General features: G+C 41.0%; 1 protein-coding gene across 2 annotated transcripts in view; it reads left to right on the top strand.

The window, feature by feature from the left end:
- Nucleotides 1–206: 206 nt before the first annotated feature.
- Nucleotides 207–18,594, top strand: part of slc44a5b (solute carrier family 44 member 5b) — a 41,261-nt gene continuing 22,873 nt past the window's right edge. For both annotated transcript variants that reach the window (XM_050055813.1, XM_050055812.1), the window contains exons 1-2: nt 207–446; nt 17,320–17,368. In XM_050055813.1, the coding sequence (XP_049911770.1) occupies nt 410–446; nt 17,320–17,368 (86 nt within the window). In that variant the 5' untranslated portion in view covers nt 207–409. The remainder of the gene's footprint in view (nt 447–17,319; nt 17,369–18,594) is intronic.

The following is an 18,594-nucleotide window of genomic DNA, read 5'->3' as shown; positions in this document are numbered from 1 at the left end:
AACCTGGAAAATGTCGCTTTTCTTGCAGACACGAGAGGAGCTCTTTCGTTCTGTAGCATAGGAGTGATATAAATCCTACACATGTTCGTGTCAGCGGACAAAGTGCATTTAAACGCTGTGCTTTAAATCACATCCAAACAAAGGGAACCAGGACACTCAGCAGCAGCAGCAGCAGCAGCCAGGGCGCGCGGCCCCTTTAAGAGAATAATTAATGACGTCGCGCTGTAAACACGACTGACGCTCAGCTGCGTGGCCGAAGCATCCTCCAAGAGCCCAAGACCTCTCCAGGTTCCTGTGTTTATTTCTCGACGGGACCACCGAAAGACACTAAAATAACTGCGGTTCAACCTCGAGTCTCATATGCGGTCTCCAAAACCAAGACGACGCTGCATTTGTCCTACCAAGTGCCATGGCTAGAAAGACGGACATCCCCTCCTCTTACTATGGTGAGTCGGTTCGTCTTTGTTGTAAACGCCAAGATATTTTCCCCCTGTGCTGTGTAACGTTATGACAGCGGGGTATAACGGTATGTTTTTCAGCCTCAATGGTGTTTAACCCCTTGCTGTGATTTACGGGGACGTTAGCTAGCTTACATTGCCAGTTGCTAACTATTTAGGGGGGTATTTAACGGTTGACACCAAATATACGCAGTAACGTTAACGGTAAAATCATGTCAACGGCTGTTAACGTTCGAACGAGCCTAACGTCTCTTTTTGGTGTTTCCTTTATGTGCTCCAGGAATTATCCTTATCCCGTAGCGTTAACTTACCTGGTTTACTCCAGCAATATGACATATTTTTGCCTTTGTGTTGTACACCTGGTGTTGGAAGTCCTCACAATAGGAGACAATAAGTCTTATCACTTTCCTCCTCCACTTTCGTCACTTCGTCTTTGTTGTCAACGCAGAGATATTTTTCCCCCTGTAACTACTGTGTAACGGCATGACAACCCAATTCAACATTAACAATAGCTTTCTTATCGATTAATGTGGCGGTTATTAGCTGTATTGGGTAGATTTATCGTTTGGTTCAGCTGTAAACTGTCAAATAAATAGTGGAAAATGCTCATCATTGTGTCCCAAAGATGATGCCATCAGATGCCTTTGCTTTGTTGTAACACCAGACCAAAACATGAATATATTCAGTTTAAGACAAAGAAAAGCAGCTAGCAAACATGTATCCTCAACATTTACAACCTGGAAATATTTGGCATTATTCCATCTAAGACAAGGATTAACCTTGATTGATTTGATATCAAATACTGCTGTTTTTTTTTCTTTGTACAGGATTGTACTGCCCTCTTTCCCAGAATGGCTCTTGTTTTTCATCCTACACTTGCTCAACAAAGATCTTTATCCTTAGTTGACTCCTCTGATGTGATGTTTTCCTTTCTATTTTTTCCATGTGTTAAAAAAAAAAAAAAAGTGTAGGAGACTGTTAACAACAATAAGCATTATCTCCACTTCCCTCCTTCTCTTCTCGCCCACATTAAGGATAATTGCAACACTGTAAAAACTGCAGTCCAGGTAGTGCAGTTAGGAATGAAGATTAAAAAGCAATGTCCTCTGTGAATGGGTTTGATAACAAAGGATTTATTGTCTCCAAGTGGCGTTTTTGCTGCTTGAGGCATATGGATATATGTAATCCGTGGGCAGGTTTTCTATCCGTTAGCCTGCCTAAGTAATCATGTTGTTTATCAAAGCAATATAATCCTTTATCGCCACCAGATGCAGTGTCCCTCCCCCTGAAACAAAGAGTCACTTACTTTGGTGATTTTAACCATGCTGGTAGCTTTTTGTGGTTTGATGTGAGCATCAATACTACTACAGCTAGATGCATTTCCCTCTATATTCAGTAATCTTCCATTTAATCATTGAAAAATGTTTTTTCAATTTCATTCTTGTTGTCAGTGTTCAGCTGCTCTCAGGTGACTACAAGACAGTCACAGAAAACCAGCTTGCCATTGAAACTAGGGCTGCATGATATGCGCAAAAAATAAATGAATTTAAAAAATCACATTGCGATGATTTTGACAAATCAAGCAATTGCGATATGAGTTGCAATTTTAATGGGAATGGTAATTTTGCATTTTATTTTCATCAAAAAGAAAATAAAAAATTGATGAGGATGTGATTTTGCTGGGCTTTGCACCAAACAAGCATGTTTCCTTACATCTGGAATATGATTTTAAGGCCGGGGCATCTCTGTAACACCACAATCCTTTATTTATAATGGTATGCTGTGACATATTTTATCTTTATGGAAAAATTGCAGCTCCTACAATTTGGATATTGCAATTGGTCATATTGCAATTTTGATAATATTTCGATTAATTTTCAGTCCTGACTGAAACATAGACTAAGCAATCCATCATATTGACAGGGCACCTATTGTCTCCGTTTAATTAAACATTTCTTTACAAAGACGTTACCTAAAAAAACAAGCTCCACAAAATGAAAGTGTCATTTAAGATTTTAAAGGTAGTCTTTATGTGGCTGTATTCAAGGAGTGGCCTTAATCATATCTACACTGGTCGAATATCTCACATTGAATCATTGGACCAGTGATCAGCTGATCAGTCCAACCCCAGCTGTAATGGAGAGCGTTATATAATTATTAACTTTTTCATTCCATGCTTATCAGTGTCAGCAGAGCCCTCCACACCATTATCAGTTACAAATACATTGTGTCATCCAATTTTGTCCAACTCGTACATAATAATTACAACCAAAATGACTGTCAGGGAGGCTTGATCCTTACATGCAGTAGCTCTGCAGTTTTAGAGCCATGTCTGCTCCTGACAGCTCTTGATGGGGAAAAGCTACTGTGTCTTCTTGCTGTTATTTCCCCACATGCTGACCTCGTATGTCCCTCAGACCTCATGACTACAGCAATCTGCCAATCACGACTGCAACCTGTCATCTGTAGTTGATTCTCACTGCTCTCTGCAGACGTGCAGCTCACCATCGGGGCCTTCAAACCCTATCACCATAAACCTGACACGAGAGATTATGTGTAAAGTGTTGTAAGTAAACAGCTTAGAGCCTGTGTATCATTATTATTATATACATTACTTAGGTACAGTGTGTGCATCATTACAGAAGGTAATTTATACCTACAGTATACCTGCATTATCTTCTACTGCTTCAAGTGCTACTCTCCTGAGAATTACGTAGAATATATTGAGACAGTTTAATTAAGGAACATAATTTTGCCCTAACAGCATCCTACGACCTAGCTAGTGGAGCATGGGATGGAGTTATGGTGCCTCCCTGTGTTTAGGTCAGCTGCTTTATGTTATTGGCTCCCTGGTGCTTTCCCTCCATCAGCTAGCTTGGCAAAAGAGCAGTTCAGAGGATGTTGGTCTCACAACTGAGCAGAGAACAAGACAAATTTTACATTAGCATGCCCAAACTCACAGTGTTGTCAAATAGGGCTGCAATTAATGATTATTGTCATCATGGACTAATCCGCAGATTATATTCACGTTATACTGATTAATAGTTAAGTTGATTTGAATGCTTAAAAAATGCAGTTTTCCAGAGTCCAAAGTGATGTCTTGAGTTTCCTTTTTCTGTCTAACCAAAAGCCCAAATTCCACAGACTTGTCAGTTACTATCATGAATGACAAATTTAATATGCTGAAACCAGCAAATGTTGGAATTTTTTGCTTGAAAAATGACTGAAATTATCAATCAATTATCAGAATAGTTGGCGATTTATTTTCTTCCGATTGCCTAATCAATTAATTAACTCATCGTTGCAACTCAGTGCTTAATTTAAGCCGGAATGTACAGGAACGCATACCAGGATCTTTTCAGAAAAGGCCCTGGTGCGTTCTGGAACTAATTTGCATGGGTCTAGAACTTTTCACATCTAAAAACTACATACAGTATTGGCTGATGTCACTAGTGTTGCAGGGTGGAGTACCGTAGTACTACGGTGCCTCACATACCACTGCTGTGGGATAAGTTCAAAGTCCAATCGCAAGAGGGTGAGTGTCCATGCACCGTCCAATAACGGCGCGCGCTGGTCAATAACGGCGCACGCTGGTCAATAATGGCGCACGCTGGCCGCTGGCCAACTGGCACTCAATATTCTGCTGTAGTGGTTTGTTTTCCAGACTTGTGAGTATCTTTGAGCAGTGAAAGTTATTATTTATTTCTTTTTACTTGTCAGCAGTGATTTGTTTTCCACAGAGCTCTACGTGCGAGCATTTTACTTGCATTTGCGACTAACAATAGTTTTGTGCGAGCAAAATAAATCATTCAGCACGCTGTGTGAGCACAGAATTCAACCAGCAGCAGAAACAAAAGGCGAATCCTGCCGGTTGTGGGTTGAACGGGGGTCACAGACAGGAATACGGCGGTGAAATAGCCTACGGCGGCTCCGCAGCGCAAAATAACGGCTTACCGGCGACAGAGAGGTCTGACTCCAGGTCCAGTAGCCTAATTTCCTCTTTCGTTGGCGTCATGACCGCCCAGTAGTACCTGGACAACCGAGCCATGGCGGCACACAGGTATGTGGCGTGTCAGAGGAGAAGCGAGTCGTTCACATTTCTCTCTTTGTGGCAGGTAACGGTCCACAAACCTCACCGCACTTTAGGGACTGTTCTTTACTTATGAAGGGACTGTTCTTTACTTGTCAGGGGAGGAGGGTGGCTGGTTGATTTTTATTTTATTTATTTATTTTATTTCAATCCCCCCTATGTTAATCACTTATTGATGCTGTTTTTGAAGTATGAATAAGTCAATAAGTAATTTATTCCATTGAAATATCATTGATGTATTATAGAAAAGTGATTTATCTTTTTATAAATGACAAAAGGCACATCTGCCTCATTTTTGCTGTGGTATCGTGATACTACTCAGAACCGTGATACTTTCACTGGTATCGTACCGTGGGTCCCAATTTTGGTACTGTGACAACACTAATCTGGAGGGGGTTCATCTGCAAAAACTAAACAACAATATTCGGTACTCGGTATTGTATGTCACAACCATTCCATTCGGAGTTGCGCAGTGAGACGGCTCAGGTGCCGCTTAAAAAAGTGTTCCCCCACTTTTGGGAGTGGGGGGAACACTGCTCTCTCAGAGGCCCAAAGTGTTCCCCTACTTCTAATTTTACAAATTAAGCACTGTTGCAGCTCTTTCGAATTACATTGCCAACTTATGTTTTACTCATTGCATTTGTTCAAATGTGGACTCAATGTGGAGTGCATAGAAACAAAAATCATTTTTACCGTCGCTGATTCTGTCGAGCATATTATTTCCAGTCTGGCTAGGTGGATACTAGCAGACTGCGGGTCAGTTGATTCTGATGTCAATTCTGAAGAATCAAAGAAAAAAATATTTTTACTAGACTTGCCACGTTGCAGTGATGCTCAGATGTCACACAGGAAATAAAAAAAAAAGCTGAGACCCCAGGTGATTTATGAATAGTAGCCACAAGGCTTGTTATGTGGAAGAAGTGCTAGAGTTCTCACCTTTTATTTTCTTAACAGGAAATCCTCCTACTCTCTTGAAAGTTTTGAGTATTTTACATATTTCTGGTAAATGTAGGAAGTCATTAACAGAAGCAGAGGTAGATAAGGCAGGAGGAGGAAGTGTCATGATGCCATTTCACATTAACATTGAATCATCACCAAGACCTAATATAAAGTTGGATTTTTCTTTTAATGAAGATAAATTGCATTTGCCCTCATAAAAAGCAGCAAAAAACCCTCAGAGAAAGCATAAGTGAGCCATGTTTGTAGCAGCTGGTCGAACGACCTGGCATCCCATCATTCACGTTTAGCAGTACTCCACTTGCTCTACATCCTGAATTCAAGTGCACTCTTTAGGCTAGTATATTATATAATGTTTCTAACTATGTAGCAGGTGTTCAGTGGGTTTATACTGTACAGCTGAAATGTTCAGTCAGTCAGAAAAGTGGAAAAATAGCTCATAATCATTCTGTGACAGGTTTGTAAGTAACAATTTAGATATGAATTCCATTCACCACAGAAAGTGTTGAGTCGGGCACACTGTTAATTAACAAATTTCTCGCATGGGCAGCTTCCCTAAACGCTGCATTTTTATACTGAGTCAATGTAGAGTCTTGACAGAAAACTGAGAGCCTTGGTTTAGAATCAAACATTCACAGCCTCTTCCTGTGAAATTGCAGTCAGAGAAGGTTGTGGCTCAAATGGCCCATTTTGCACCCAGGTCTAAGTGCTATTATGGGCTTTTTAAGTGTCACTGTCCTCTGCAGATACTTGTCTTAAATGAAGACCGATGCTCACTCCGTAGTGCTCCTGCACATTTTATTTGTCTCTATGGCATATCTGCTCATTATTTTTAACAAGGTTATGTTCCTTTGCTACTAATTTCATGCATCTTCTCTCAAGAGATAGCTATGTCAGTGCCTGGAAGTTTGAAGTATATTATTCACACTAATGATAGGGTGAGTCAGTAAATAATTTCAGATTCACTTCTGCACCGCACTGGATGGTGATTTGTTCGAGTCTGTGAAAATGGGACATTTAGCTGTGAAGAGGCTTTCTAGGCGACAGCAAGGAGACTTTAAATTTCCAATTTGCAGTACAAATATAGTCAGTGTTTGTTTATGACTAGAAGGCTAAGTGACATTGACAGTGATTTATGAACCACAAGCCAAAGATACACTGGAAAATGAGTGAGGAATACAGCTACGTTCATGCAAGACACGTAGGTTATGAGTCTCGGGTGCACAGTGAGACTTGAAATGACTTTTGATAGGTTTAATGTGCTAAATGATGCAGCTAGCTTTATCAAAGGAAATGAATCATTACATGACATGGTGTTCTGATGTTGTGAACATGCCTTTTTTGCACAGGCCAGGGCCTTGAATTGCACCTTGTGGGTGTGCTGAGATAGATCAGGGTTTTAGTTGAATTTGATGTGTACAGACTGCTGAAAGGCAGAGTTAGGAGGATTCCCTGTTGGAGAACACCGGCAGTGAAGTGATGTTAATATTGACCAAGTCAAGACATTGGGCCACCCTTTGGGTATAGAGTGCAGCAGGGATGATGCCTAAAACCTGGAAAGGAGATGGCATTTTTGAACTTCTGGTTTCCTCGTCTCGAAGTCAGTATGTTTTTTTAAAAGGATTTTTGGAATAAGGTCTGTGGTAAACACAAGCTTAAGAGATGTTCACATTTTGTTCTATGACAAAAAATATGTCAGTAAATACTCCACTTGTGGGGCACTTAAGTGGCTAAATAAGACTACAGAAGTTTTTTGGGGCATTAAACATCATTATGCAAAACATGGCTTTACAGCCTCATGGTGATGGTAACATTGAAGTCATATGACTGTGTTCGATTGTAGGTGTTTGTATTTACGCTTAAAAAAATCCTAAAAGTGGTGTTCGTTTGGGAAGATTATTTTGCTGAACAAAACATGTTTGGTAAACTTTTGTCTACCACAGAGCTTTTCTGCAATAATCAAAAACCAATGAAAAAATCCCATTGGCTGTTTGTCAATGGACAACTTTTGCTTTGGCCTTCAACAAGACATCACCCCTGCAGTACACTATAGAAACAAATTAGGGATGCACCGAATATTCGGTAACCGAATATATTCGGCCGAATATTGCAAAAAAACACACATTTGATATTCAGTGGAGTAAGTTAAAAGCAAGGCCGAATAATAGCGGCGTGTTTTGATAACGCAATCAAACAGCGTGCCGTGACGGGCGGAATAAAATGTCGGCAGTGTGGCAATCCGCCCGTCACCACACTCGCATTTGCGACTAAAAGTAGTTTTGAGCGAGCAAAATAGGCTTAAATCATTCAGCACGCTGTGCGAGCAGCCTACAGATTTCAACCAGCAGCAGAAACGAAAGGCGAATCCCACCGATTGTGGGTTGAACGGGGGTCACAGACACAGACAGTAACGTTAATGTATTCCTGTCAAATACGGCGGTCATCGGCTTACCCGGCGACAGAGAAGTCGGTTCCAATAATATCCTCTTCTTGGCATGTGGACTGCCCAGTAGTACCTGAACAGCCGAGCCAGCCGAACACAGGTATGTGACGTGTCAGAGGAGAAACGAGCCGCTCACAGCCCACAAACCTCACCGCACTTTAGGGACTGTTCTTTACTTATGAAGGGACTTGTCAGGGGAGGAGGGTGGCTGGTTGATTTTTATTTTATTTATTTATTTTATTTTGATCCCCCCTATGTTAATCACTTATTGATGCTGTTTTTGAAGTATGAATAAGTCAATAAGTAATTTATTCCATTGAAATATCATTGATGTATTATAGAAAAGTGATTTATCTTTTTATAAATGACAAAAGGCACATCTGCCTCATTTTCGCTGTGGTATCGTGATACTACTCAGAACCATGATACTTTCACTGGTATCGCACAGTGGGTCCCAATTTTGGTACCGTGACAACACTAATCTGGAGGGGGTTCATCTGCAAAAACTAAACAATGATATTCGGTATTCGGTACTCGGTATTCGGCCAAGCGTTTAATAATATTCGGCTTCGGCTTCGGCCACAAATTTTCATTTCGGTGCATCCCTAAAACAAATGTTACTCAGTCCTACCTGAAGGAGAATAGCTCTTTGTTTATGAAATCTGATTTGTGTAACACACAGCATAGAGTCATTAAATTACATGAGTGCATTAATATTTCTTGCTCCTTCTCGCAACCAGAAATCAGGATTCAGAATCTGTGATGTGCTGTGACACACACATATTTTCATTGACACAGTCACATCATTGAGAGTGGGTGAGAGATTTAACTCTGTGGACTGAAGATTAATTTATGTGAAGGCTTTCATATGATCTTCAGCTGTATACTAGCTTTTTGGCAGCACAAAGTTCGCACTGTTTAGAAAATATGCAGTTGATTGGAAAAAAAGGGGGGTTTAAATAGTGAGCTCATTCACCATTAAATGTGCAAGGTATTCTTCCTTCCAATGGGAATGTGGGCTCAGTTGCACTCTGCCTAACATAAAACTTTGATGCAAGCGAGATGAGGATTTCTGTGTTGACATAAACGGCAAAAAAATTCCCCCTCATAATCAGTAATTTAGTCCAGCACAGAGTGCCGAAAATCTTATTTTCCTAAAACATGCAGATAAGTCTGCCTACAGGCTGAGATTATGTACAGTAACCTGTTTTCAGCACAGATTAATTTGTACTTTTGTGATTCTAATGGAGCGATCTGCTGTAGTCTTCTTGGTTTTCAGGATAACAACACTAATACCTGACTAAGAGGAAGCTGTATAAGAAAAAAGGAGGAATTTATTGTGCAAGTTTCAAGACAAGTCTTGAATACTGAGTATGAGACTAAAGGATATTGTATGTGCATTTGCGTAGCTGCATGCATACAATATCTAGATGTGTATTAGTGTGTTTCTCCACCTTGGTGTGTGTATTGCATATTTGGATATCAAGATGTGGCATATCCTCTTATATTTAAGTCTTTATAAATCCAGGCCAAAGCCGGTAGAGCCTGTCACTGATCTACAGAAGCAGTAGCGAGCCTCGTTTCACAGGAACACAGGGCTGCCACTGACATGCCTGGAGGCTCCCACAGAAGTAACCAAGGTCACAAAGCTCCAGCCACAGTACTGCCACTTCTCAGCTCCAAGCAGCAGGCTAGCTGTCAGTGTCTGACACACTCAGATGCTAACTCCCCTCTTGGGGGTCGAATCCCAACCCGGATCTCACTATTCTCAGCATTTGAGAGGATGTCAGCTAGCTGTCTTTGCCTCCCTCTGAAAATATGCACAGTAAACACTGCTCATGCACTGATAGGAGTTAACCCAGTGGGCTACCTAACCAGATATGCCAAGTGCTCAGTCCTGGAGCATTTGCTAATAGTTGAGAGGATCCCAAGGGGCTCTGCTAAGTAAACCTAAACCAGAGATCTGGATGTTGTTGTCTTGTCTCAATAAGGAGACAAGCACTTTAAAGGTTGTACGGTTGTCCAGAGGGGGGAATAAGAGCGAGGCACGAAAGATGTTTTTGGATACAGAAGGGCGATAAAAGAAAGGCAGAGAAAAGGAGAGTGATGGTGCTACATGGAGAGTGTTTGTGTGTATTATCTCTCCACATTTTTAGTATTATGAAAAAGGGGAGCCATCTGGAGCTTTTTAACTGCTTTGATTGTTTCAGACTCCAAATTGCAGGGTTTTTTTTTTTCCTTTTCAAGGGATTGTGGGAGACTTCCGTGATCATAATGCTGTTCCCAAATGTTAATGTGTGTATGTTTTGTGTGAGTGTGTGGCTGTGTGTGTGAGAGAGAGAGTTAGGGTTACTGGGATGTGAAATACTTGCCTGAATCCAGTGAAACCATGCCAGTAAATTTCTGCCCCCACCCCCCCCCCGCCCCACCCCATGACCCTCTCAATTCCACTCAGTTTGTTTGTGTGAGTGAGTGTGTGTTTTCTGATTCAACAGGAAAACCCTGATAGTGTATCTCTGCCCTACAGACTACCCTCTGACCCCCTTCCAGCCTTGTATCCTATCACAGCTTTATCCCCCTTTATCTTTATAGCAGTGATACATCCAAGCAGCTCTGTTACTATTGTGCCATGTGCCCAACACTTATATTACAGGAGAAACCTGCACACTTGTAATTCTTAAATACAGACTAGAGGAAAACCCGAAACTCCAAAGCCATGTTACTGATGTTGCTTTCCTCTCTGGATTGGCAGAAGCCAGTGCTTTCATCAAATATGAATGAACATACTGTATACAGTATTCAGACTTACAGGCCGTGCCTACTCTGCTGAGCAACATCATTATGCTGAATTTTTAACATTTCTATTTTTTCTTTTTTGTTTATCTGTAGCCAGATCTAAGCTGGATCTAGGCCCAACATAGCTTTTACAGAAATGCAGTCTTACAGCACTCCACTCTCTCCAGGTCTTGGAAATGTTTATGAATCAGCAGAATGAAAACAACAAAAAAAGTCCTTTCCAAATGGCCCCTCTGACCCAGCCCATGTAGAGCACCTGCAGTGTTCGAGCTGTTTGCCTGACCACGGTATGAAAGAGGCCTGTGTTGGACAGTGGAGCCTGGGCACACTGGTGCCTGTGTCTGCCCGTGTTGGTGTGTCTGTGTACTGGATGTGTTTATGGAGACGAGCTGAGAAACGCTGGAAAGGGGGGCTGAGGACACGGGATAGGGAAAGTGGAGAAAGTTTTGCTCTGGAGGGTGTGCTGACAACACTACTGTACAGTGTGATTAACATTCTTACTCAAATGTGACAATTATGTGCTCTATGTACTTTTTTCCTTGACTTGGACTTAAAGATTTCTGTATGTACTGTAGGCTAGTGTTGTCAAAAATAGTGATGTATCGGTACATATCTATTCTGAATATTTAAAACAGTTTAAATACAAATTTTTGGCGATATCAATACACCAGCACCAGCTGCACTTTTCCGCTCTTTCTTATTGTTAATGTTTACCACAGTCATTCTGCTGCTCTCTGCTACTAACTAATAAAAGATACTTGTTGTTGTCATTTTATAGCCTTGTTATATTTATCTTTTAATAAGAATTTTAAATTTTATGCCCTCAGTGTCAGTTTGTCCCTGTGATATTGCAAATGGTATTGAATATCATCATTTTTTTTAGATATTGTATTGAAGAATTTCCAGTATCATGACAACACGATTATAGGTTGATGCCATTTCATTCACTGGTTATCTTTGCTCTCATAGTAACATATCTCACAGTATCTGCAGTGATATTTTCCACATAAAGTATAAATATATATGTGACTCCGTAAATGTGCACATAATCCTTGAGCAGTCTCACCTCATGATAAAGTGAGCTGCAGGAGATAAGTGTGCAATTTAGTCTCCTCCCAAATTGTGAAATACAAGGCGATGAACTGCTTCTGTGACTTTCCCCTGAAGCTTTATCACTCCAGGCTGGGTTGTTACATCTGGCTCTCTTCCTGCACGGCACTCTGAAGTTGATTCTCAGCAGTCAATCTCAGCACATACTTCAGAATCTGTCTGACAGGAAGTACGGACTTCAAATTGAGGCATTGTCACTGCGCTTTTCAATCTTTTTTGAGAGTTTTTTATTAAACTTCTGTTGGAAGAAGGAATTTTATCACAACTTTTTTTATGTGTGTCACAGGCTCAGTTTATGGCGTTAGGTCCTCGCCACTGTAAATTGATCCATAGATCTTGTTGCTATGGCAGACTAGCTGGAAATGCAAATGGGATTTGGGAGCGAAGATTACTGCCAAAGCTTTTGTCTGATCCTGATGTGTAATTCCTCACCCCGTCCAGCCTCATTGCCTCAGAGCCTTTGATTACCACCATGATTGTTGTGTTATGCGTAAATCTTCCAGTCACAGCAGGACACGGTGGCATTATCCAACACTATGTCAATAGAGGAGACTAACAGTTAGTGGAGCTAACAGTGACTTTAGCTGTCCCAGCATAGCATGCCTGCCAGGCTTTTTCCGAATGTTGTTGACTACAGACCGTCTTTCAGCCTGACTAAAGCCAGCAGCACACATCCAGTCCACCACCCTCATCTCCTGCACTGGCAGACTGCAGTGCAGTCTAAACAGCCGTCACCTAATGCAGACTCTGCTGGTATCCAGGCATCACTGATGATTTTCAACACTCTCTTTTAACCTTTCATTGAAATTTGTTTTGTGGGACAGAGGAAAGTACAACAGCCTAGTGGAAGTAGTCAAGCTGATGTAGTAGGTAGGAGCAAAAGCTAAATTTAGCTTAGCTGAATAAGCACATGCTCTGTCACCTAAATATTATTGTGTCAGAACGAGGGGTTTGTAATCCTCCAGAATATTTTAGTGTGCTGTATATTATAACATGCTATTGCTATTGGAGCTTACGCACTCACATGTTTGATTTTGAGTTCCCTCAGTCATACTGTATTGACAGTTTTGTATTCTAGGTTTTGATCAACATAACGACTGCCCTCATTTTTCGTCAGTTGGCGGGGGACCATGCTGCCTGCTGGTCCTCTTGCTGGACATACTGGCAGGCTCCACAACTCCAAACAGTAGCCTGATCGAGAAACCACTGACACGACTGAAAAAAGCTCGGCTCCCTGACACTCACTGCACCACAATCTGTCCTCTCACCACTGGCTCTCCTTGATCTCAGTGTGATTCAGCTTGCACTCACCATATGGACTAACCTGTTTGTGTCACAATTGCTCGTCCACTTGAGACCTGCACATGTTTTAAATATTCACACTACCCAGGTGGATCAATGAAAGGATTTTTTTTTAAATCCACATAGTTCTGTTTCCATTCTGGGGCCACTCTAGTAGCTAACTACGTATTTTGTTCACCCCCAGCAGCTGTACCTCTAATTAGCTCTGATGTGCGTTAATGTGATGCATCCTGCTGGCCATGTGGGTGTAGCAACAACCATTGGGATATAGAAGCAATTGGAGGAAACTTAAGGCACAACACAGAGGAAGAGTTCACTCTTTACAATGTGCACAGTTGCTGACTTTAAAAGACACAAATTAAAGTGCAGTGGTGTGTTTTAGTTCACATGTTTTTTTTTGTTTGTTTGTTTTTTTAGCTCACATGCTTAACTGAATTTAGGTTGGGATGTTTGACCCTTGGTCTGGGCATTTAACTCACTTCAGTTGTCCTGTGGTAGTTAGTGAGTGAGCAGCGTGGTTAAGCAGGTTAAGCTAACCGCAACATGGACTTGAAACGAACCGCACTAATTTGTGAGCCTGTGAACCTTAGGGTACTTTCACACTTGGTCCCTTTCACCCTTAGGATGCTTTCACACTTGGTCCCTGTGAAAACATCCTCGTTATATTCAGTGCTAGTGCTCTGCAAATGCTGCAGTGAGCACCTGGTCTGGTGACATTATGTCCTTGGCTGAGGAATTCACACACTTAACCCAGAACATCTCCCATTTTTAGACCTGAAACACAACTCAAGTGAGTGGCTTTCAGTGACAGCCAAACAGATGGCTGAAAAATAGGGTTTTTAACAGCAAGGACAAAAAAAAAAAAAAAGGGACATGGAGGCTCTCATATCAAGTATCTTTAAAGAAAGGTTAGCAGCTGACACTGCTGCGATTAGAAAGAGCTGAAATGGTCATAATCACTCCTAGAGTGCATGTAAGGAATTTCCTTATGATCTAGTAGCTGCACGTAGCCACATGTAGTCATAAGACCAGCCAACTGTAACCACTGAGACATGCAGTTCTCCATCTGCCATAATTCTTGCCCTTACTCTTTGTAAGAATGAAGAAAAACAGAAAGGTGACAAAGCCAACTCACCTAGATTCAAGAACATTTCCGCCCCAGTGCATTTCCTTTCTTTCTTTCTTCCTTTTTGCTGCTGACTCTGCAGCTTAAGGACACTGAGTTTGATGGTGAGCGAAACTGTTGCTCAGTCACTTTTTTCTTTCTTTTTTTTTTTTGTTTTTACTGTTGGCCCAGAAATTTGGCATCTCTATCCTTCAGACTACCACTGCTTTAGGGAGGCTGTTAGAGGAATCCTAGTGGGGAAAGGCAGGCAAGAATATATATGCTTTCACACATGCAAATGTGCGTAACAACCTGACTTTTTCGTACCTTATCTTTATACAGAAATATTGGGCTTAGAAACCTCGCTGGCCAGGAAATTGTGGTAACTCACTCAGTCACTATGGGATGTTTAGCTTCTGGTTTAGGAGCAGCTGCCAGGCTCTACTGTGCTGAATCAGTTATTCTAGGGAGAGTTTGCGTGTGTGTGAGTTTGGAATATACAGTATGTGCTGTATTACAGGGTTTCTCAAATTGCAACTGTGTGTTGTTGCAGTTGTGTCCAGGCATTATAGAATTCTGATCACTAAGCTAGCAAATACAGGATGTATAAACACAGAATGTCTCATCTGATCTCAACTGAAACTTGTTTCAGACAGAAGAGATTTTTTTGTTGAGGTGCAGTTTTTAATCTGTTGATGATATAAATATTTAGATGGTCTACAATGGACCACAGTTCTTTTATTTTCATATACAATGATGAGCTAGGGTTCTTTCATTACACACAGATGGATATCACTTGCTGCTCACAATGTCAGTATCTATGCAATATCTTACAATAAGAGTTGGTGCTGCACTGAATGTGTAATGTGTGTGTTACATTTGTCAGAGACACCAAATAGGATGATGTTGCTGTGTTTTTTGCGTTTACTTTTACTGACCTTTATGTGCTGATGAGAGAAAGCCAGTTCAGTCTTGCACTGAAGACCAAGACATTTAGTGGAAGAATGGTGGTATGACATCCCAGTGACATCACCATTTGACAAAGACAAGAACAATTTGCATCTCCTGGTTTGTTTATTCCTAGGAAAATGCTTTTTGGTAAAATAATGACAGATAAAGGTTTTGTTTGTTTGTTTGCTTGAACATAACCAACATAGGCATTACAATCAAGTGGTGTTGTATACAGCTGGAAAACTGGAGTTTACTTTATTGAAGATGTTGCGTTTTTGTTTCATAAAAAACAAATATACATCTTCTTTGGTAGTATGATTTCTAAAAAGTCGTCATGGTGACTTTATCCAGTAAAACAGAACTATGTGATGTGACTTTTTTGTGTTTTCACTGCTGGTTTTGTGTGTGAGAGGAACAGAGAGAGGATGAGGTGCGTTTGATTTAATGTTCCATCCTTGCTACATTTTGTTAACCTACCACTTAATTGTTCCAAGACATTAGGTGCAGTATTGATAGTTAATGAACGTGAACATATCTGGCTAGTTTATTACTCAGTGTAATCCGTGGAAATATTGGAGGGAGAACTGGATACCGTGTTCAAAGATAGCACCCCCACTCAATCCTATGAAAGTTGCTTACTGGGCGCATATGCCAAAAAAAGCCTCTGGAGGCTTCCTCGCACTTCCATGTTTTTGGGCCCATAGAGCATGCACACACAAGTCCTTTTTTAGCCGAGCAGGGTTGAGAGTAGGGGTGTCCAAGATTCCCGCCAGCCAAGTCAGCTGACTTCTTGTTGGCTCCTTGCACATATGAATAAGGTAAAACAATGTAATCAAACAGTTACTGGGCTTATTGGAAATTGTGATGATTGAAGGAGTCATTTCATGGGGGCTGGGGTGCTCCAACGAACAAAAACATATTCACCATTTTACAACTGCAGTACACAGAACTGTGTGAGAGCATGTTCACTGATGTCCTCACAACAAAGAGCTCCTCTCCAGAGATTTGAAAAAATGTAGTTGTGGAGTTGTTCCAGCAAAAACTACATTGGCAGTGTTTGTTTTAATAAAAGATTATATCACCCAATGCAATAGTTTTGCTTTTTAATGTGTTTTTAATAGTTTTTGTACGATTATGGAGCTCTATGCAATGGGGGCATAAGCTAAATCAGTCACAGCCAATCCTTGTTATTAGGATACATTTGCTGTTGGTTTTGGCCTTTTCATTGGATCTGCTGATAAAAATAAAATTGGTTTTGTGCTTGTTAAATCCAGAACATGATTTATATGTACGTAGTACAGTGTACTCATTCCTCACACTTTCAGAGGCAAGGCTGGCGTGTACGTCTTTTGACAGGATCAGTTCATGGAATGGGCAGATGGGAGATAGGCCCACTCATGCTGCCCCTAAGTCTGCCCCAGCTGCTTGGAGAAATTACGCTCCATGTGTGGTGATTAATAGGTCCTCAGGAACACGTCATACTTAGTTTCAACTGGGGTAGAGACTACTTGGGCAGCAGAGAAGCAGCCAGTGATGAATGCAAATGCATGTGCTTCCTCACACCTACAAGCGCACGCAGTCCGAGTTAGCCCCTCGGGTGACTGATGATGCCTGCAAACACGGCTCAGTATTCACTCTGCTGGGTCAAATAGGGAATCCTCACTGTGACCCAGATAAGCTGTTTGGCTTAAGAGTTGTTAAAATGATTTATTATACTTCTGTGTTAGCTACATTGTTTTGGCTTTTACTGCTTTAGCTTAGTGTGATCATCCCTCTTCATCCCAGTCCTGCAAGGAGACCTGCACTGTGAGATGGCCTAGTTAGGTTGTCCTGTCCGGTTGAATGGCACAGCAGGTTAACTTTACAGGTACACTTTACCAGTATAGAACTATATTGTGTCAGTGTCATGAAATGTTGCTCATACCATCAGATCTTTGTTCTCTGTGTCTCGTTTGTTTTCTCTTGCTTTCATATTTTGCTGGTGAACCAGACATAAGTCAGTACACGCTGCTGTTATGTTGTCTATGTTCTGTATATTCACTCTGTCAGTGAAATTTATTTTTGTTCTATTTGACTCTAATGTCATCATATTCTGCTTGTCTTACAGGTGAGCCGCGCAAATTTGACCCAAACTTCAGAGGACCGGTTCATAACAGGTACTACACATATTCCACATCACCACCTTTTGCTTTAAAGTTGTTACATCTAATAATGTAGCATTGTATGGATAAACAAAAATAACTTTTTAATTTTAATTGCAGTGCATGATATTTGAGACACATTTTGTCATCACTGGTGATATAGGAACTGTAAACCCATTCATCTGCACTGTATTAGAGTGGAGGCAGAAATCTCAGAGACAGGTATCTAAAAAGTCAAATAAAGTCACAGCAACACTTACATACCATTAGGACTTTGTACGAAATTTTATTTTTATGATGTTGTTTTTTATTCTGGTGAACTGACCCTTTAACTATCACAATCATCCAACATCTGATTCTTATGTGTATATTGATTTTGTCCATTGTATAATCTTTTTGGCTCCCACCCAAGTCAGAGCACTGATAGATTGATCATTTGTCATGCCACGTTAATAAAGATCGAGGCCGAGTGCTGGCAGCTCTCTCCACTCCACCACACAGATCAATGGCCATAAGTCAAGCTGGTGGCTGGAGTTAGCCCAATGACACACACTATTAACCAGCCAGATACACCCAAACAGATGTAGTCCACACATCAGCGGGACTATTGCAGGGAGATGCCTCCTGTTTTTCACCCGGCAGCACGGTAGTACTTCACCTGATGAACTACAGTCTGCTATCTGCCTCACAATTCTATACACGTTACAGCTAGTTATTGTTTGTGCTGTGCCATCATTTCTATGTAATATATCGAAAGAATGAAAACTCACATGAAAGTGGCAACTTTTGTGATCATTTGGGGACTTAAAAAATTAGGTCACATGCCAAAAAAGATTGAAAACTCTGATGAAATAAAAAACAGTGGTGCTTAATAGATGTGGTCCTTCTTTAGAAACAGAACTATAAACTTGAGGTTGAGGATTCTCCCTCCAAAAATGAATACATGGGATGGTGAAAAAGAAGTCTACATTTTAAGACTACCTGATTTCTCCAGCACAATGAAGAATAGAATTTTGCAATAAAGCAAAAACCCCTCGAGGGTGTCACCACAGGCTTTTTCGATGATTTAGTCATTTTCTGAGGTAATGTAGGTTCTTATCTCTTTTATGTTCAATGTCAGTTTGGCAGGCTGCTGTGAAGGCATGTTTCAGTCCTCCTGTGCCTCTTTATCCCACCCTCTCCAGCCCATTTCACTGCTACAGCTGGGTGAAGGCACCAAGGATACTTTGATGTTTCTGTGG

This window comes from Epinephelus moara, chromosome 10, assembly GCF_006386435.1.
Source record: "Epinephelus moara isolate mb chromosome 10, YSFRI_EMoa_1.0, whole genome shotgun sequence".
Classification (NCBI taxonomy): domain Eukaryota; kingdom Metazoa; phylum Chordata; class Actinopteri; order Perciformes; family Serranidae; genus Epinephelus; species Epinephelus moara.
Note: the sequence above shows the minus strand (reverse complement) of the source record. Positions and strands in the feature narration are given on the sequence as shown.